We start from the raw sequence: 20,926 nt of genomic DNA, 5'->3' as shown, positions 1-20,926 counted from the left end.
ATAAACCGTAAAATTACATTTCTTTCTAAAAAAAAAAGTCATTGATGATGGTGATGTTTAATGTATGTACCGTGGATGTGGCTTGATAGCGAAACTGATATTAGTTATCAAAACCATCATCAAATTTTCACCCCGACAGCTGAGGCTTTATTTTTAGCTGTCCACTTTCCCCCTTGTTTTTCAGCTTTTGTCCTTTTAAGGATGCTTGTATCAACGGACAGCTTGTGTGGATTACAGCCTTATTAGACTGTGAGGACACAGCAAGATGTTCTGGGGGTTCAGATCACCAGGCACACAAAGAGGGAGGGTGAAAAAGATGATAGCAGGGCCACAAAATGAAGGACATGGTCTTAAAAAGCAGCGTGGAGCACAAGAGAAAGTTGGACGAAAAAAGGCTGTGCGGGAAGAAAGAGAAAAATAAGCAAATGTGATTTTGGGGGATAAAAGAAAGGGAAGGAGAGAGTGTGAAATAAACAGAGATGTAGAAAAAAATCTAAAGAGAAGCTTGGCATTTTGCCTGTTTCCCAGCTGATCTCCTCTCCTAAGCCAGCACAATATGGCTGATGTCTCTCTGGTGTTCACACACAGTACTGTACCACTGTGCTCTAAACAGCATGAGGGCAGAATAGTATTCATTTCCACTGTATTTTGTTTTATTCTGGGTGAGCTTGATTTAGCCTGCCAACTGTGCTGTGGTTAAAATGGCTTTGGAGAAGCTGGATATGTGCAAAGATGTTGCACGAAAGCAGAAGCTATTTGATCTGTTCTGTGTTTGTCCTGTTTTGTCACAAACATCCGAGATGACAGGCCAAAACAAGCTGCTTTTCACGGTTTCATTACACAGTAGCATATGTGCACAATTACACCGTCCCCTCTTCCATCTATCCGACAATCCCATCCCTTGCTCTTTTGCTTCCATTTGAAAAGCAATCTAGTATTTGTGTCCTCGTAGTAGAAAAAGCCTACTTCATTAAGGGTATATTAGAGTAGGGCAGGTTTGACTGAAGGGGTTTTTAAACAGAGGAATCAGTCTCACTCTTTCATAGCCTGGGAGAGGCTAATCACTAAGCAAAACACTACATTTGATGAAGTGTTTCTGAAGGTGTGTGTTGGGGGAATGTTGAGATAGACTCAATCCATCCTTAATGAAAATGCTTTGGGCTGCTGAGCTGAGCTGAGCTGAACCCTCTTGGGGATCAGTGGTTAGTCAGAGCGTACAGAGAGATAGGCCACCCATCACTAACCACGATCCTCACTAAATCCCCATCAACGCACTGGTTAATCACTCTAACCCCACGCTTTTTCGCTCTCCACTCTGCTCTCATGTCTGCCACACACAAAGACACATCAAAATTCATAGCCTTGCTGAAGAGCGGAGTTGAGGGATTTATCGCTGCCAAGTATCTGCTTTAAAACCCAGCAATAGCCTCGCAGAGTCAAGAGGAAAAAGCAGCGGTCAGTCAGAATGGCATATGGCGCGTAGATGTACATGTATCTCTGTCAGCTTGTGAAATGTTGATCACAAGTGGCTTTGATTAGTTATTGACTGCACCTGAAATGATTACTGTCAGGTGTAAATGGATAGATTAGGGGCTACATCAGTGTAAAGTTTTAGATATTGATATATTTATTCTACATTCTCTTAATCCATCAGAATCATCGATGATCAGGAGCTTGGATAACCATAAGACAGCTCCATCCCTCATGTGTCAGAACAGTTAGATATACATGTGTGGCCATTACAGTTAAACATTAAATGTGGTGTGCAAACTCAAACTTGTCCATATTCTTATAGTGTGGACTTTAACTACTTAACTTCAGTTGCGGACTTCATATTATTTCAGTGCTTTCATAATTGTTTGGAAAGACTCTAAAATGTGCCTCATGGCTGCCCATCGATCACAATGAGTTTTCCCACCGTGTAGGTCATTTGAGCTCTTCAATTTGAAGTATTTGCTTTTCCAGACTGAGCCGGTCATCTAAAGAACAATCACCATCTGGATTTCTCTGTCCTTCGTTTCATCTGTACATGTCTGTATCTCATTAACTAGTCTCTCCTGGCTTTGTTCAACACGCTGTATTTGTGATTAAGCCTCTTCTTGATGTTGCAAAAATGTCATCCACAGAAAAAGGGCCCTAATTAAACTAAAAGCTGTTGATCGACTTCAGTTCCACTACACGGTTTCCCTAAAGAGGCTTAAAATAAAATAAAAACAAACAAACAAAAGAAATTGGCAGTGTCACGTTTATTTCTGTAATTGCTCTAAAATTCTGATGGTGGCAAAATAATGTAACATGGATGAATCGTGGCACAAGTTATCTTCTCCTTGACTGCAAAGGCCCCTAACACCAGAGACTGTGGCTTCATGTGGACTAAGACTTTGTGTTTATGGGTGTGCCGTGAGATTTTTAGCAGCAAGTTGTATCTCTTCATTCATGTTTAAAAAGGGCAAAATCATGAAGCTAATTCTGGAGTGATATCAGACACAGCCTGTAATATTGCAAGCTTGCTTGGTTTATTTCATTCACCAACAGAAACTTGGCTATTTGGGTCTTCCCTTCGTAGCCATAGAGACGACCTGATCATGACAGAAACCGATGACATTGTTTTTGATTGTTTCTCTTTATGAATAACTAACTGTAAACTGGCTATATTAAATGTTTTTGAAAGTATAAATGTTTGGGCATAAAGGCACATTTTATTTTTTTTATTTTAACCCCTGTGCAGACACTTTTTGCAGAAAAGGTGAATTGAAGCTGGACTAAAAATGAAAGTAATAACTGTACAGTGTCCGTAAATCACAGAGCGCTCTGCACACACCTTGGTGTCTGTTGCTCGCAGTTTCAGTCGCCTGAGCTGACAACTTCATTATCTCCACGTGTAAATTATATAAATTAGTCTGCAAATAAAGCCTTTTTAATATGTGACAGATCACATGTTAAATTCACTTTTTATCCTCATAATGAAGGACGAGTCCACCTTTAATAGAACTTGAGTAAATTAATAAATTGTGTTCATCTGTCAGCCCAGACCACATATTATATTATTTACATCCCAGGGTAGGAGATGCTGCTCATTATTAAAAAAACATTTTGGAAGTCCAGTTTATGTAAACCTATAAATACTCCTGTGACTGGCTTAGTTAGAGTACTACATGAATAGAGGAAGCAGCATTCTTGAGGTGCTTATAATTGGTCATCGGTCATTTATAATACGGGCAGATTTGGAGTGGGATATGAGCCTGATCCGCTTACACCCCTTTTCAGGTGATTTCTAACAGTAAATGGGTTTTATTATTAACATCATTGTGTTTTATCAGAATTTTTTTTTCTTTTTGCATACATGCACTTTTATCTCAAGAATCTGAAATAAATAATCCCTTTATTTCAAACAACTAAAAAATAAAACAGAAAAACCTGCTCTTCATATTCACACATGGTAATCCGCATCCCTAAAAGAAAAAAAAAAGGCAAGTGGAGCAATTAATTAAAAAGGAAAAGTGAAACAAAAGACCTGCATGTTTTATGATAAAAAAAAAAAAAGTTTTTGTTTTAAAACAATGGTTAAAAAGTGCCTCATTCAAAGGACCGCCTCATTACGAGAACACATGCTTTTTTTCATATTTATAGACGCACATATTTCATATTTTCAAACTTTCTGCTGGGCCGTCTTCCAAGAAAGAGGTGCACTGATTAAACAGCAAATGAAGCGCAACGCTATTCTACAGTGTGTGAACTCTTTTGTTTCTCTCACAGCCTCAAAGCAAGCTTAGCTTTAGGTGAACAGGTGTGAGGAAGGGCTATGGGGTCACTATCTAGCTCAGGTTGGACCTAGTAATTTAGCTGAACTGAGGGATTTGCTCCTCCCCGCTAAGACAGGCAATACAAAAGATCTGAGTTGAAAGCGGAGAGGGAACAGAGGGGTACGGACAGTTTAACTAAGATGAAGGAGTTCAGTTTGCCAAAATGCCCACTTTGATTAGTCTTTACACTTGCTCTAATTGAGCATGCATGTGTGCGAGCATGAGTCCCGTTACTCGCGGGCAGCGGAGTTAAGTTTGCGCATCTGTGCGTGTGTGTCGGGGACGTCGGCGTTCGAGTGTGTATCGGGGTTTTGTTTTTTTGTTGGTTTTTTTTCACGCTGTAAAACTCTCCCTCTCCTCACACTCATTCCTCTCTCAAGACTGAATTTGCTTGTCTTCTCAGCATGAGTGTTTAATCTTTTCAGGCTGTTGAATCGGCCTAGTGAATGAGTCCCCAGCTCCTTCTCTCTAGCAGCCCTGGAGATTATTCTAAAGCACTAATCGTTGAGCAAACACAGCAGTGCTCTCCCATTCCTATTCTACACAGGCCACAGTATAGCACAACTTCTTCTTTCCCTTCTCCTCACGTTTTACGCCCTGTGTAGATTTTTCGCTTTTTGGCGCACGTAGCCTAGATTACTGTTCCCAAGGAACAGACCCCTTAACTCCCCTTTCACAGCCGTGGGTAAAAATGAACTAAGCAGAGAGTGCGAGTTTTTCTTATTTGTTCTTTTATAGCAAGAGAAGTGACATGTAATTTAAAGAGCATTATTTCCAACATTGTCCCCTGGAACCTTTTATGTTTGTGGGTGTGTTTGTTTTTTAATTAGATTGTCAGTAGGGAGAATCTACCAGGCTTATATGATGGTGTCAATATCCTTGGATTTGGAGCTTCGTCAATATTGTCTGGCCCTGCCGCTACTAACCTGAACAGGCTGCTGGCATTTGGTGTAAAATAAATAGAGTGATTTGTCTGTTTTGTTTTCTCCATATCTTTGTCGCCTCCAAGCAAAGTTTTATTTACACCGCTCTCCATTTTATTTTGCGTGGTATTTGCTTTTTTGCCAGTTGTGGTCCTACCGTGGTCTTTAGAAGTCCTGCTAGCTCTGCGCCCAGTCCTCTCTGCCGGTGGTCATGTTATGTTCATGTAATATGGACATGTCTCTCCAATAATGAGACGCCTAGTGCATGGCTGACAGAGCAGCACCGATCACAGATATGACATTTATTATATTGGGGAGTGATGAGTTTTAGCTAGTCAAACTTCTTCCACAAAGTCAACTGTATACTTTGGTGTTTGGTTCCACCTATTAGCCACTGAACAACTGATTGAAGACAAAAATAAAGGATCAGCTGCAGTGACCCTTTGCCTTACCAAATGTCCTAGCACAGTAAGAGGTGCAGTTTGCTCCCACTCTGATTTTCAAACTGTTTCTCTCCACAGAGAAAGCTGCTGGCTATCTACCTCCACAATGATGACAGTGTTCTCAGCAACGTCTTCTGCTCCCAAATGATGTGCGCTGACTCTATCGTCTCTTACCTGAGCCAGAACTTCATCACATGGGCATGGGATGTCACTAAAGAAGCTAACAAATCCAGGTACAATGTTAGTCAACCAGCACGCTTGGAGTGCGATTGAAGACGTATCTTATTCCAAGAATCCTATTGTTTAATGAGTCCATTTTTGCGTAATTCATTTGTGTAAATAAAGTTTTAAGCTCATCTTGTGATGTTTGAGTTGTCGGATCAAATATTTAAATTGTAGAAACTGCAGCTACTCGTGAATTCTGTTGCAAAGCTAAATCTGGCTGTGTTTTCTGGTTGCCAAATCTGACTGTGATGCTATAGCTAGGGGAGAAAACAGTTTGGTCAGTGAGTATGATGGCTAAACGGTAATAAAAAAAAAAAACCTAAGGTTTTAAACACTGAATTAATTCTCTGGAGATCCGGTAGTCTATCAGAATCATGCTGTATTTAGAATTGCTTTAGCCAGCTGTAAAGTTTAGTAATGCAATAAGAGAACCTTTAAGCCCTGACTGCATCCTTAATCCTTATGTTTTATTTATATGTGACTTACTGTCCGCAGGAGCCGACTGTCTGCATAAATACTGAGGTGTATCTAATAAAGAGGATATTGAATGTATTTCAGCGGGAGAGAAGCTTGATCATGAGCTGAGGGCTTTGTGAGCTGTCAGAGTCCTCTGGTTGGGAAGCAGTCTGTTGCATGCTACTATCTTGTCCCCGCATTATTGTTCTGAATAGTTTTCTTAGAGAAAGTAAATTTAGTTTTCAGTCGTGCCTTCATCCTGCTGTTGTATTTTTTTTTTTGTGTGTGAAGCAAGAAAATCTTGGACTTTAGAGAGTGAATCCTGCATATTTTGGGTAGCGTTTAGATAATAATCCAGAAATGCTAGTGTAGGTGGAATCCTATCTGGCAAATGAACAGTGTTTAAAAATCGGTTTGACACATCCGTAATTGCTGGCATTCATCTTTCACTCCATTACTCGTACTCTGTATCTCTTTCTTCTCATTCTCTCTTCAGCCTCATTCTCTTTTTGAAGCTTGGAGGTTGCATGCTAACAAAAGGCATTGTGTTTGCACGGTGAGGCCCCTGATTGGGCAATCTTGACCAAACTGTCTGAATAGAGGGTCAGTGGGAGATGAAGGACTCCGTTGGAGTCCAAACATCTCTATCTCTCCAATTTATCCTGAAAGTCCTAGCTTAGCTCCAGCACCCTGTGTTGGTATTTTACAACAACACCTGTTTATTACATTGGTTCAGTGAGTGAGATATATATTTTTAACAGACTATTAGATCTCTTGCAGGTTCAAGTGTTGAACAGAGGACAGGTTTAGGTAAATTTGAACCTTTGTTTCACATTGTAAACAAGGAATGCTTCATGTATTTCATCCTTCCCTTCATCTTTAATACTACATATTTTACTTGTTTCCTTTCTGATATTTCTTTATTTCTCTTCTATTTAATCAGCTACCTCAGCTCTCTCACTCTACCCTGAACCTCCAGAGTTAAGCCTGCCCTCTGGTAGCAGTCATTGAGAAAGACTCGCACCCTGACCTCAGCTCTCCATTATTTCTTTTAAGGAAACTCCCTCCTTTCCTCATTCCGCACTCCTTTCTCTCCCATTGGCCTCCTTTGCTTTTTGCCCCAGCTGGGCCTTTTTATTGCACGTTAAAAAGGAGGCAACATCTGGAGCTTTTCATCACACACAGCTAGTCGCAGCTTTGCTGCTAACGCATGCATGCACATGTGCGCACTAACTCGCTCACACATCCAACTGCTGCTCGGCATTCTCACGCTCTTTAGCTGATCTAAAGTGACTGGTGATTGGCATCAGTCACACAAGCTGTTAGAAAGGTATCCTGATTATGTGTGCGTGCATTTGTGTGTGTCTGTGAGCGAGTGATAAACCTGCTGATATTGGAATGTGCCTGTTGCTTAGCTTAATCTATTCTCACAGGCCTACCAGTTAAATGATTAATTATGCATAAATGCAGTGCTGCTGATTGGATGCCAGTGTAATTGTCACTCGTGGGAAATGAATCTGATATATCGCCGAGGCAGTATACTGTCATTGCACATGTAAGTAAATAAACACATTGAAAGTCGATTATTTGTGTTGTGTGCGCATTCTCATAATACATTACAGTGTAAGAATATGCACTAAGGTGACCTTATGTTGACACTAGATTTAGTGTTTTAAACATTATACAGACCTGGCAGTCTAATGTGATTACCCGTTTGGTCTATAGCAATACAGGCGATCTTATTAGAGAATAAAATAAAAAAGAATAATCCTTTAATTGTCCCACAAGGAGAAATTTGGTTGTAACAGCAGCCAAAAAGACACATATACAAACAAACAGTACACAGGACACAGAACAGAAACATACAGAAACAATTTTTCTTACAAATTTCATATTTACTAGCCTTTAAGTGTAAACTTGTGTCTTAACTGCTCAAGGCAGGAACAGACCGTTGTGCGAACCTGTTCTGTACACTCGACTTCTTCTCTTGACATAGTCTTCCCTGAAAACATAACTCGTTTGGTGGGAGAACAAAATGTCACTTTCAAATCAAAACATGTCCATGTTCACTCTGAAACAAAGTGTGTATGACACAGTGAGCTATCGGAGCATCCGGTTCCCATACTGCACACGTACAGGTGGCTGGCAAAAATATTCCCTGCAGTGCTACTGTACTACCCTGACTCATCAGCTGCTCAGTGGAGCAGACGCCAGGTCTAACCGGTCTACTCGCATCATAGTGCATCAGTTTGATTTGAAGAAGTGCAAGCTGACAGTCCAGGAAAACATTTACTGTTATAGCTGTCGGGATCCGCAGTGAGAAAATAAGCTGGGATGGGCAACAAATTAGAATCTGTCAGTCACATTAGCCACCGAAGCATTTAATGGTAGTTGCAAATTCCATGCAGGTGTTTCTTCTGCATTTAGTTAGCCATAAAAGTTTTTAAAGGCCGCAGGTTACTATGTTATATTAGGGCTAGATGAGACAGGCCGAACTGTGCAGCTCATTTCCTGGAGTGACTTCCTCCTGACATTAAGTGTTGTGGCCATACTTATTCTTCTTTACGTAATTCCATAAGGGCTTCGTAGTTCTTCCTGTTTCCTAGTTTCGGTGTCCGTCTTACCCTAAACGATAGTGGTTACAAAGTACATGTAAGTTGTGTTTTGAGATTGTGCTGTTTTTATGTTGTTGTGATTATGATCATCATTGTGCTGAACTGACTTCCTTAGTTTAGAGTTAGAAACCAAAGCAGGTTAGCCTGTGCTTGATTAGAGGTTTAAGATTGGGTTACCCTTCAAGTTAGTGTCTATTGTTCCCTGGCCTTTCATTACAGGTTAGAGTTTCCCTGTGAGCTTTTGTTATATTGTGGCTGGGTTGAGGTCTGAACAGGGACAAATGTCAGAACAAAATGATCTAAGATTTAGGGTACCCACGTTTTTCATTGCAAGGTGTGGGTCACACAAAGTTCAACATTTGGAAAAAGTTTTTGTCTGCATTGTATTCCAAAGCTCATTTCATTCATCTTTCAGTCCAACGTCCACACTTTAGCTGGTTTTGGCATGATTATTACTACTACTGCTATTGTCCTATTGACTGGAAGTACTCGATTTCACCGTTTGGAAAGTCTGCAAGTAGCTCCCGCAGCTTTGGCTTCATCTTTTAATGAGTTACACCCCCTCTCAGACAGCATCCGCTCTATCTATCTTCTTCCTCTGACCCGCTGTCCCGCCATCCATTCCATTACCTCTCTATTTTACCATGCAGTTATTAAAGTAGATCTTATTAAAAGGCAGGAGAAAAAGCTAATCTATATTTGCATTCAGTCTATAGCAATTCATTAATATTATGACATTTACAGGGAGCTTGGCGGGGCTCTGACTGCCTGCTACCCTTTTCCCTCTCTGAAATGTTAATTTAAAAAGTTCTGTCTTTGTAATGGAATAAGAAATCCTCTCTTGCCCTATCAATTCTGGGTGTCTGGTGAGGAATACTAATTCATCTGTGGTTCCAATTGAGATAGCATGTCGCCCTGATGGAATAAGAAAATGCAGAATTGGTTTTAAAGTCTTTAATGCCACAAGTTGTGTGTATTTCTCTTTTGTGCTGCAATCTGAAAAGCACGCACCTCCCAGTGAAAATATGTGCACGAATACTTTATCGCTCTTTAAAATTGTTTTTATTGCAGGCTTAAATATATGCTTATTACCAAAGGAACAAGCAGGTAAAGTAAATAAATTGGGGGGGGGAAAGTGAATTAGATAAATTTCTTTGTCTTCCAGACTACTCACTATGTGTACGAGGCACTTTGGCAGTGTGGTGACACAGACCATACGGACATACACGACAGACCAGTTCCCCCTGCTCCTCATAGTCATGGGGAAACGCACATCCAACGAAGTTCTAAATGTTATTCAAGGTAATTCTCATTTTATTCATCGTACAATTAACTCTGTTTTCTGTAATTATCATGAAAACAAACTCTTTTATTGCCCTGATTTTCTTTTCTAATTCAGGCAATACAACAGTGGATGAGCTGATGATGAGGTTAATGGGAGCAATGGAGATCTTCACAGCACAACAGCAAGAGGACATTAAAGACGAGGTAAAGCTTGAGCGGAATCAGACAGTCTGTTCGCAGGAAACAAAAACATCAGCCTCTGATCCTTAAAGATGGAGAAAAGACTTTATTTCTTTGTTCTTTCAATAACTACTTGGTTCATTATGGACCATTTGCTCTTTCAAATGGAAACATATGCTCGTGTTTCCTTGTAATGCTGTTTAACAGTAGCTAGGAAAGTTGTACAAAACTGCTGTTGACTAAACTAACCAGTTTGCTACTATCTATAGTTTCCACTGTATATAGATGACTTCATATTTTTATTTAAAGGAGGTACTGTGGCCTGGGGAGCACTTCCAAGTATACCAACCGAATTCTCAAATGTACAGTTTTTTGTGAGAGTCACGCTTTTGACATTAATGACATCGTTTCAAGCTAAAGCCGTGCTTTATTGGTTGGGATAAGTTGCAGACTGCCAGAGGTTTCTTCCTGTTAAAAGGGAGTTTTTTTTCTTCCCACTGTCACCAAAGTGCTTGCTCATAGAGGGTCATATGATTGTTGGGTTTTTCTCTGTATGTATTATTGTAGGGTCTACCTTACAATAAAAAGGGCCTTGAGGCGACTGTTGTTGTGATTTGGCGCTGTATAAATAAAATTGAATTGAACTTCTACCATTTATCTTATTTTAGTTGGCTAATCTCAGTGGCTCCAGTAACTGGACCAACTTTTAACATTGTGCAATAAATTGCAACATGTCAGAGCACATCAGAAGGCACTGTTAAAATATGGCTTTTGTTATAATGACTCGAGAACCATTCAGCCATTTCATCCCCTTTAGTTATCAACTAGAGTCTGGCTACTGCTAACGTATCTGTTGACCTCCTTTTACCCAAAGAGAAAATGTAATTAAAACATGATTAAAACATTCCTTCCATAGAAATGATAAGGTGGAGCTAGCATTTTGTGTCCTTCCCACGAATCTTAACAATATGAGACAATGCATCAGTCACTTACAACGAACTTAACTAATTTATTAACTATCATCTCATATGTTCACTCAACTCCTTTTGACATGAAAAACACTGTAGTTACTTTTAACTTAATGGTCCTCATAGCTTAGTTTAGACATTCCCAAACCATGTGAGTGCCATGGTAACTGTTGTAAAGGATATGTGAATATTACTATGGTTAAGTCTATAATTGAAAACTGACCTGTGTGACTTGAAGCTGACTTGTTCAGATTAATAAAAAACAATAACACATTACTAAGCTTTAGAGTAATTTAATCAGCACTGGTGTTTAGTCTCTTAGTATGTCGCAGAAGTTTTGGTTGTGTGAAATCTTTCGTAGCTGCCCTTTCCACTTTTATGCGCGTTTTCCACGGATTTTTGTCAGCCCTGACTACACTGTGCCTCTTTTTTGACTACTGTATCTATAGATGACAGATGTCAAGCTGTGTTAGGTTCAGCCATTATGTTAAGTCAACCAAACAGCCTTTTTAGCAATTCGCAGCGCTATTGTGGGAGTCATAGCATCTCAGTTATGGGAATCGTGGCTGAGGAATGAGTTGAGTTTCACACACACCCTGAGGGTCAGACTTGCTCAGGTGAGCTGTGCCCTGCTGAGTGACAGCTACTCTCTCTGTGTTGTTATAACGTCTGTAATGCTCTGGCTTTGTTGTGGATTTGTCACTCTTAGTCGCTCGTCAAATAATCATTAATGATAGGATTTAAAACAAGAAATATTCAGAGTTTGTACATAAAGTGTTGGATCCTGGGGTTCTTTTCTTTTACAGGATTAGTGCCGGTGCTCTGTGTGTGTGTGTGTGTGTGTGTGTGTGGTTGTGTGTGTGTGTGTGTGTGTGTGTGTGCCAAAAGAATAGTACTATTACCAAAATTAAACACTATAAAAATGAAGTAATATATGACTATTTATTCATTATTAGTACCATCAACCTCAAGATTTTCACTGACAAACCTCATTTTCACGGTACCTGCTTTTGGGTGCTGGTGTATATGATTCTTTCCCTGTGTCTCGTCCTTCTTCTTCCATTTTTCTCCTTTCCAAAGACAAACTCAGACATGAACACAGACACCCAGACATTCCTCTTTGACAGCGACTTTTGTGTCAGTCTGGAATCGGAGCAGCTGGAAGGCCACATTGTGATTTCTACCAGCCGTACTGACTCGCCAGTCATTTGTATGGTTTTCTGTGTTTTAGCTTAGTAGTTAGTAATCAAATGACTACTCGATGCAATTTTGTGGTCTACATCTGTCAGCATTTCAGGGTTGTTGTTTTTTAAAGGTCGTTTTCGGGTCATTAAGCATGGATTTCATAGGAAAACTAGCCAAAAACTAACCATTGTGCAGTTTGTGCTGATTTGGTTGAAGAGTTTTATATAAAAAGAGTATACATTTGAGTCGAGTTTCATGGTTAGGTGAACTAGTGTCCACAGAAAGGATCTGATTTAAGCCAGGGCCCTCTGTTTGTTAAGTGACAGTGCGCATAAAGGCTGATATTGCGGTCCAAAAGGAAATAATTGGATATAAAATTTGCCCTCTGGCAAGTAGAGCTCAGCCACTTGGTTCCAAAATTAAATTGCAAAAAAACCCAACCCAAAAACCGCCATATAAAGCGTCTTTCACTAGTTGTTATTTGTGAGCAAACATTAAATATGTGACAGCTTGCTTTTCTGAACACCAAGTGTATCATCACGACTAAAAGACGGCACACGTCTTGCCAACTTGAACAGTAGCCAAGATATAGTTGTGGAAAATCTGTTTCTTTTTTCCTCCAAAGTTAAGGCCCTGAAAATCACATGGTGTTTGAGCATGTCAGATAAACATTTCCCTTCATGCCTCCTCACTTTAGGTTATTCAAAGTGTTTGAAAACATTCAACAGCAGGTCAAATGAATGTAAAAATGAATATCAAACATGAATTACTGTGCGACTTGTTTGCGTGACTCGGGGGCAATCTATTGAAAGTAGCCACTTTTGATGCTTTTGTCCCTCTGTGCCATTCTTTTACAGTTTCCTTTCAAAGTTCATCTATTATGTAGCCCAAAAGCACAAATGTATATTTGCATTTTCCAATTCAGTGCAACAATACACACTGTCATTTTGCTTAGCCGCTGCCTGGTTTCACAGTAGCCCTCTGATCATCACAATAAGCTTACTTTGCCATATCCGGGCTGACACACAGCGTGGGCCTTCAGAAAATAGAAAACTAATGGCTGTGCGCTGTTAACACAATGGACACTTGTATTTAGTCCCAGTCTTTATAAAACACTTTGTAGCCACAGCAGGTAGAAAGAGAAAGGCCGCCTGTCCCTTTCCCTCTGTACAAACAGGAAGAGAGGCAGCGTGAATAAAAGAAAAAGGGAGGGTGAAACTGAGATGAGGAAACATAAAAGGGGCTCGGGGTCTGGTAAATGACAGCCCAGTCAGAATGAATTCCCTTCTGTTGCTACTCTTTCATACCTGGTGTTTGTATGTAGCCGCACTTGACATGCTGTTTTCTGCTGCTAGCTTCCACAGCCGGCACTTCTGCTTAGATGTTTTGTCCTCGTGTATCCTTTATTATGCTGCTAGTTAATGGGACCGACTTTCTTTCTTCCCCTCTCTCCACTCAGGACGAGCGCGAGGCAAGGGAGATGGTGAAGAGAGAACAGGACGAGGCCTATCGTCTGTCTTTAGAGGCTGATCGTAAGAAGGTACTTTCAGAATAATGCAGTTGTGATCAGAAGTTGACGCACACTTATCATGGGCATGAATGTCATGTAGGTTTGTGCTTTTAATGATTCCTACGAGTTGGTCCTCTTCCAGGGTAGAATGATGGCACAGCATACATCTGTAGTGACTTTCACAAACAAGAACTGGGTGCACAACTTTGAATTTAATTTGTATTTTCTCTAATCCACATGGGGTAAAATGTCTGTGTATATATAGGCTCAAATATATACACCATGTCCACTAGCAACTTTGACCAGACACTAAAAAACAAACTTTTGGCACAGTTATGGATGGATATTTGACCACCCTTCTTAGCAGAATTGAAGAAGTTCATTTAAGTTGGTTGGTTTTCTTGGTACAGCCAAGCCCCACCTTTTAGTCCACGAATTTTAAATAGGGTTGAGATCGGGGCTTTGCAAAAGCCATCCTAGCAGCTTAATGTTAGCCTGTTTTATCCGTTTCAAAACCAGGGATCATTGTCCTACTGGAACACCCAATTGCTTCCCAGTTTGAACTGTCCAGCTGTTGATTTGAGGTGAAGTTGAAGAATTTGGAGGTAGTACTCTTCCTTCATTGTTCCATCCACTTTTTACAGTGTAGCAGTACCACTGGTAGCAAAACAGCCCCAGAGCAGAACGCTACCATCACCATGCTTGATAGTTGATACAGTTCTTAGGTTTAAGCCTCAGCTTTATTCATCCAAACATACCTCTTGCTATTTTGGTGGAATAGTCAGTCTTTTTCTTGTCTGACCATAAAGGTTTGCGTCATAATACAGCTGGGTTGTCCATATGTGCAGCTACAAACTGTGGACAGTGATCCTAGTGATGCTTCCAGACCATGAGAAAGTAAAAACTTGTATTTATATACAGGTGTTTAAACTCCTCTAGTGATCTTGGCAGTTGTTTAGAAATGGCCGATTAAGCTTCTGGTAGGATGTACTCAAAGCCCTGACCTCAGCCCTATTCAAAATTTGTGAACTATGCTTAAAAGTCGGGTCTGTGCCAGCAAACCGGCTAATTTAAATGAACTCTGTAGTTCTGCCAAGAAGACAGAATTATGCCAGGAGCTTGTTGATGGCTACTAAAAGCATCTGGTCGAGTTTCAACTTGCTAAGAGACATTTAACTAAATATCATCGGGGATGTATGTATATATTTGACCGTGTGTGGATTAGAGATAATCCAAAGTATGTTCAAACGTGTGCCCAGTTCTTGCTTTCGAAAGGCATTAAAGATGTACAGCGTACAGTCATTCCAGCCTGGAAAAAGGATAGTTCAAATCCGTTCGTGCCCCTGATGAGTGTACGTAAACTTCTGACCACAAGTGCACCAGTTATCTTTGTGTATCACTGTCAGTTCTTAAGTGTTGTTTTTGAAGCATAGTATTAAAATCAAAATGAACCTCAAACATCAGGTTTAGAGTACAATCTACTCCTACTGTGTTACTCGGTTTAGTTGAGGTGTCGTAAATAATAAGAAATGCCTTATTGTTGTTCAGTGAGATCATAATGAGCCAGTGTGTGTACAGAGCAGCTCATTTTAACTTTAAATTATGCTGTGCTTGTGCAGACTACAACTTGCGTGTCTAGAACAAAGTTTTTGTTGATCAGTAAGTTAGTTTGTCAAAGCAAAGTAACAGAAATGAATCCAATTAATGATTTGTTTATGTTTTTGGGGGGTTTTTTCAGAGAGAAGCCCAGGAGAGAGAAGAGGCCGAACAGTTTCGCTTGGAACAGATGAGAAAGGAGCAGGAGGAGGAGAAGGAGGTGAGTACGACAGCCATAATTATACTAATTATACAGCAAACATAGGTAGCCAAAAGTGTCAGTTAGTTACTAGTTAATTCGTACCGAACAAGTTTGCTATTATTCCACAACAGCAGCTCATAATTCGGTTGAATTAAAAGAGAATTTTGGACTCGAGCACATTTCAAAATGATCACATGAAAATCTACTATTAGCTAACGCACTAGTAGTATGATTTAGCAGGGCTGTACCATTGTGCTGTTGTTTATGTCCCTTTTCTGCTTACTCAATAGTAACTCAATTAAATTGTGGTTTTGGTGGAATCTGCCAGTCAGTGAAGCCTGTGTTGTGTCAGTATACAAGCACACAGCCATTTCAGAGAAATTAAATATCCTAATTACAGCAAGGCCGATCCCCATTAATGTCACCTTCAGTGTACACAGTTATTGTCCTGGTTAGCTTTTTTTATGCTGATATAGCACACAGCCTCATATTCAAACCCGAGTGAATAAAAGAGGCAATTCATGTACACAGACCTATGCACAAACATACACCTAAGTAAACACACATATTCTCTGGAAAACAATTATTGTCTGCAAAGACGGGGCAAGCGCACACACACGCGGCGGACACAATGTCACGCACACAGGAAAACAATAATTGTCGGTGAGGATGGCACCAGCGTCGTGATTGTCTATTGTAATACAGTGTAGTCCTCGCTGATTGCTGTTTGCTCTGCAGGTCAGAGCCCGAGGGCAGCGAGAGGTATTGGGTGACCCGTCTTGCTCAAATGATTTGTCACTTAAGTTAAACAGACGACAACAAAAGAGCCCTGAACCTGGCCTTCTTAATTATATCACTGTAGTCCACGAATCAAACAGTGCATACATGCTTGTGTATTTTCGACAACAATAGCCGGGATGGCGTTGTGTTTCCTACTTATATTAATTTTCTCTGCTCGAGCTCAAAGGTTTCCATGGCGTCTCCTGTGCTGACGCGCTGTGCTGTGCTACTGTCTAGATATCCATAAATATGAGAAGCAGCAGCAGCTGGTGTACCGAGACAATGGCAACTTAAGTTTCCCAAACTGTTAAAGGATAACTTTATCATAACGTGATCCTGTTTTGTGTACCAGTAGTTCTGATGGACGTCGGTTCAAATACACTACAAAAACCAAATTAACAAACAAACAAAACTGGGAATTCGCTTTCCCTTTATTTAATCACTATTACTAGTTGTGAATTCTTCTCCTAACTGGAGACAAACATGTGAAAACTGATTATACAGCAAACCTAGGTAGCCAAAAAAGTGTCAGTTAGTTACTAGTTAATTCGTACCGAACAAATTTGCTATTATTCCACAACAGCAGCTCATAATTCGGTTGAATTAAAAGAGAATTTTGGACTTGAGCGCGTTTGAAACGAGTAACTTGGATTTTAGCATTTACATCACACATGCTGCTCTTTATTTAAACAGTCTATGGCGGCAACTGGTTCTTTTATCACTCCTCGCTGTGCTGGTGCCAACTTAGTTATCCGTCTCCTTAAGGAAGGCGCGGCGTTGCCTACCACGTGAGCCGTTTTAATTGGAATAATTTATTGTTTGTTTGTTAGTGCTTGTTTACAGTTTTCGGTTGAGTTTACAGTAGAAACTGCAGACACACCAAAAACACCAGTCACCACCGGAGAGGGAACAATGCTAGTGGGAATGCTTTCTCTGTGATTTTATGCCTTTGTGCGAAGAAACGGGAGATGAATATGGGAGCCAGTGAACTGGGGGTTGGGGCGGGAGGGGGTGGAGGGCATGTGTGTTTCATGCGCCTGTGTGGACTGGCATTATTATTTACCTCCGTCAGGGGGTCATAGCATACAGTTGTGCGGCTGTCGGGTGCACCTATTTCTCCTGCTCATCGTCTGTTTGCTTTCTGTGGTTAGCCGAGCGGAGCTGGAGAGGCAGGTAAATGGACGGAGAGATGCTCCCGATTATTTGTGCGGCGCTTCCTGGGCCCGAAGCTCGAGCAGACGTGTGCCTCGTGGTTGCTTTGGGGACGCTACCTCTAACTCGCGTGGGCGTTTGTGCTTGTGTCTGTGGTTGACTAGCTGTCTGCATTTGTATGTCCATCACCTCATGCGCTCCTGTCTGTTATTTGTGTGTGCGTATGTGTTAGCTTTGTCCCCAGGGACAGCTTTAACTCAGTCAGCTTCAGTTCTTGTACCTGAGGGAGCTGATGGCGGAGCAGCACGCGCTCCACCCTGCCCACCCAACACCAGAAGCTGCTAATGAGCTACTGTTGTACACTCTTATGAAATATAATTGCATTATGGTGTGTAAATAAAGCCGGGGCGTGTTGTCACAGCATATGCTCCCCGGCTGGCCAAACAGGAACAACAAGCCAGGGGAGGAGGAGGTGAGGGGTAGGAGTAGAAAGGAGACGAAGGCTCCAGGGAGCAGTTGAAACATGGTTTTTGGAGCTCAGGAGGCTTGATTTGCTTTTCTGTGGAAGATGACGGTCAGTCGTCACTCATGAACCCTGCCCTTTAGCGCAGACCCCGTTAGCATCTGTAAAATAAGTGATAGCTTCACATGAAGAAGATCTTCAAAGATCTTCCTCTTACTAGTGAGGGTTTTCCACTATCTGCAGGGGTATTTGACAGTTTTTTTCAGAGAGTGACAGAGCAAACAGCAAGGCAGCATGAAAGAATGAAGCACTTGGCTGCTCTTAGCATACTGATATGCTACTTGGCAACCTTCTGAGCTACAACAGGCTTTAGGGAACAGGGTGAGACACAGGGCAGCTAATTTAATAACATTCTTAGGGCAAGAAGATTGTTTAATTAATGTGAAATAATAGTGCTGCAGTAAGACTCTGAGAGCAACTTCTTGGCTTGCCTTTCATATATGCTTGGAAAGCGTGTCATCATCTTTATCGCTGCCAACGTTACTGTTGATACTCCGGTTTAAGTTCACTGTAAACACAGAGAGAACGAGATGCGTATTTTTACTGAAGTCACTGGAATAATCAGGCTGACTTTGCTGTTTAAATGAAGGGAAGGCAAATAAACGCTTGCAGCAGCAGTGCTGACTGCTGCATCTCACCAACACCTGTATGCAAATCTGTGTTTTCAAATTCATTAATGCATTTAACTGACAAAAACAAAAACGCTGGCTTTTCTTGTTTCAGGCAATCCGCTTGTCATTGGAGCAGGCCCTGCCTCCAGAGCCCGATGAAGAGTCAGGCGAGCAAATCAGCAAGCTGAGAATCCGCACACCAAGTGGCGAGTTTCTGGAAAGGCGTTTCCTGGGCAGCTGTAAGCTCCAGGTTCTCTTTGACTTTGTGGCCTCCAAGGGATACCCCTTTGAAGAATTCAAGCTCCTCACGACCTTCCCTCGAAGAAATGTGAGTGGTTTGCCTCCTCTCTTACAGACACGTCAGAGCCGAAATCGCTTCTCTGCTCCTGTTTTACTGCAAAGTGAGGACGCAGAATAGAAAAACGGCTTTTTCTTTCAAGAGTTTGTTTGATCTTAAAGAACAGGCCACAGTTCCTCTGTGGATTTAGCCATTTCACAGTATTCCTCAGGTAATTAGCTCCAAAAGTTTTGAATGCATTCTTATGTTTTTTTTGTTTTTTAATTGCCCGTATTTATGTCGAGAACATACAGGCAAATAGGGAATGATTTATCGGGATTCTAAATATAGAGCTCCGACCTCTTCTTCAAGGTCAAATAAGGTCAAACATCCATTAAAAGTCTTTTATCTTTAAAAACGTGCCTAAAATTCTAATTTCTTGGCCATATTTTGCATGTCAAATTTAACCCCTGATGTCACTTTAACATTTCATATTTGCAGTTTGTTTAAGTGGACCCAACAAAGTGTTGTGTCTGATGTCTTAAAGTACCAAGAGAGAGAAATATAGAGAAATATACTGCAGTATATTATACAAGAAGCTGAAATCATCCAGTTGTCTTTCATTCAACTGTTCTTTGAGGATCTTTATCTTTTTTAAGAATGACTTTGTATCCTTCAGATGACTCAAATCAGCATCTCCGCTTGTGACACCCACAGCCCTAATTGGCTTTTCCATTTGGGCCTCAGCCCAACCTCAGGCAGCAGCTGTGTATGAAGTGCAGCAGGGACAATAGTTCAGATAATCTCTTGTCACTGTTTGGCGATTTTGTTTTCTTGTTCTTTCTTTTTTCCCTCCGTTATTGCTTCGTATTTGTTTTACTGTTTGTGTGCTGCAGCAGTAGCCCCGCGTCGGCGCCTTTGTTTACTCGCACCTGTGACGGGGAAAGTTAAGCCGACTGTTTATCCGTCCACCTGCGCACACGTATTATTCAGTGAATATTAATTAGTATCAGTCCACTGTGAATACAGTACACTCTGACTGTGTTAGGATACAGTTGTCAGCACTAAGAGTAGTATTCTCTGTGGCTCTTCTGCTGACACCCTGCATCACTCAGCTATCTACAACCAGCCATTTGAGGGCTCGGTCGCTACGCTGTGTGGTAGCGAGCTAATGAGCACTGTTTTAACTACCAGTTTAATTAGCCCTGCTGCTGGAAACAAAAATGGGATTTCCATTAATCAAGAGTGGAGTGCATGTGGAGGGGTGGTGATTGTATAGAGGTGTGTGTGTGTGTGTGTGTGTGTGTGTGTGTGTGTGTGTGTGTGTGTGTGTGTGTGTGTGTGTGTGTGTGTGTGTGTGTGTGTGTGTGTGTGTAGGCTTGCCCAGGCAGTGTGCCATCGTAGTCTGTAGAGACCGCCAGGGCACAAACACCTCAAAACAACACACACATTATCGCGCAGCTCACACTCTCCATTTCATCACTGATCGCACACTTCAACACATGCACAAATATTTTCAAGCAAACACATGCCCCGCTCACAACTTTGTCACTTAAAGGATTCACAGTTGTCTCTTTATAATCAAGAGTAAACATGTGTTTGAGACAGAGATAAAGATGTGTCTGCATCGCAGATGAAATTCCGGCAAAAACAGGATGGCAGGATTAGAGGGGGAGAGAAGCGAGAAGAGGATGGTGACTGCAGAACTAGTCGGAAAAGAGAACAGAGAAGACAAAAGCTTGAACAAAGAAAAGATTTAATCAGAGAAACAGTCTGAAAGAGAAAAGGATAGAGAAGACAAGTGGAGAAGATATTAAAAAGAAGAAGATGGGAGATTATTCCAGAAAACAGAAAGGCGAGAGATTTGGAGAAAGAGAGGAGGGAAGTGGCTCAGTGGTAGTGCCAGTATAAGGCTGTGAACACAGGCCCCTGTCTAATCCTGCAGCTCTGTGTTGTAATTAAATGAGAGAGAGCATAGAAAGCCTCCATCCCGTCCAGACGCTCTCACTGTTGCTTTGCCAGGATCAGAGGATAGAGGATAGACCACTATTGCATTTGTAATACTGCACAACTGTTGAAACCTTTTTTTTCTCCTCCCTTTTTTTTTTAGTTTTCAGCAGCTTTGTGCAGTGTCACTCTTTCTTTTGCTATTACCCTCCTCGTCAGTCTTCTTCGCGTCACGTCCACTCATTA

At 41.1% G+C, this 20,926-nt stretch overlaps 1 protein-coding gene across 1 annotated transcript in view; it reads left to right on the top strand.

Moving 5' to 3' along the window:
* faf1 (Fas (TNFRSF6) associated factor 1) overlaps positions 1 to 20,926 on the top strand; it is a 60,538-nt gene that overhangs the window by 32,928 nt on the left and 6,684 nt on the right. Inside the window, exons 13-18 of the mRNA XM_085397769.1 lie at positions 5,248 to 5,402; positions 9,631 to 9,767; positions 9,865 to 9,953; positions 13,542 to 13,622; positions 15,331 to 15,408; positions 18,569 to 18,784. Of these exons, the coding sequence (XP_085253895.1) occupies positions 5,248 to 5,402; positions 9,631 to 9,767; positions 9,865 to 9,953; positions 13,542 to 13,622; positions 15,331 to 15,408; positions 18,569 to 18,784 (756 nt within the window). The remainder of the gene's footprint in view (positions 1 to 5,247; positions 5,403 to 9,630; positions 9,768 to 9,864; positions 9,954 to 13,541; positions 13,623 to 15,330; positions 15,409 to 18,568; positions 18,785 to 20,926) is intronic.

This window comes from Rhamphochromis longiceps, linkage group LG23 (assembly GCF_057381845.1).
Source record: "Rhamphochromis longiceps isolate RC_006_pf linkage group LG23, R_longiceps_female_GT1.1, whole genome shotgun sequence".
In the NCBI taxonomy this organism is placed as follows: domain Eukaryota; kingdom Metazoa; phylum Chordata; class Actinopteri; order Cichliformes; family Cichlidae; genus Rhamphochromis; species Rhamphochromis longiceps.
Note: the sequence above shows the minus strand (reverse complement) of the source record. Positions and strands in the feature narration are given on the sequence as shown.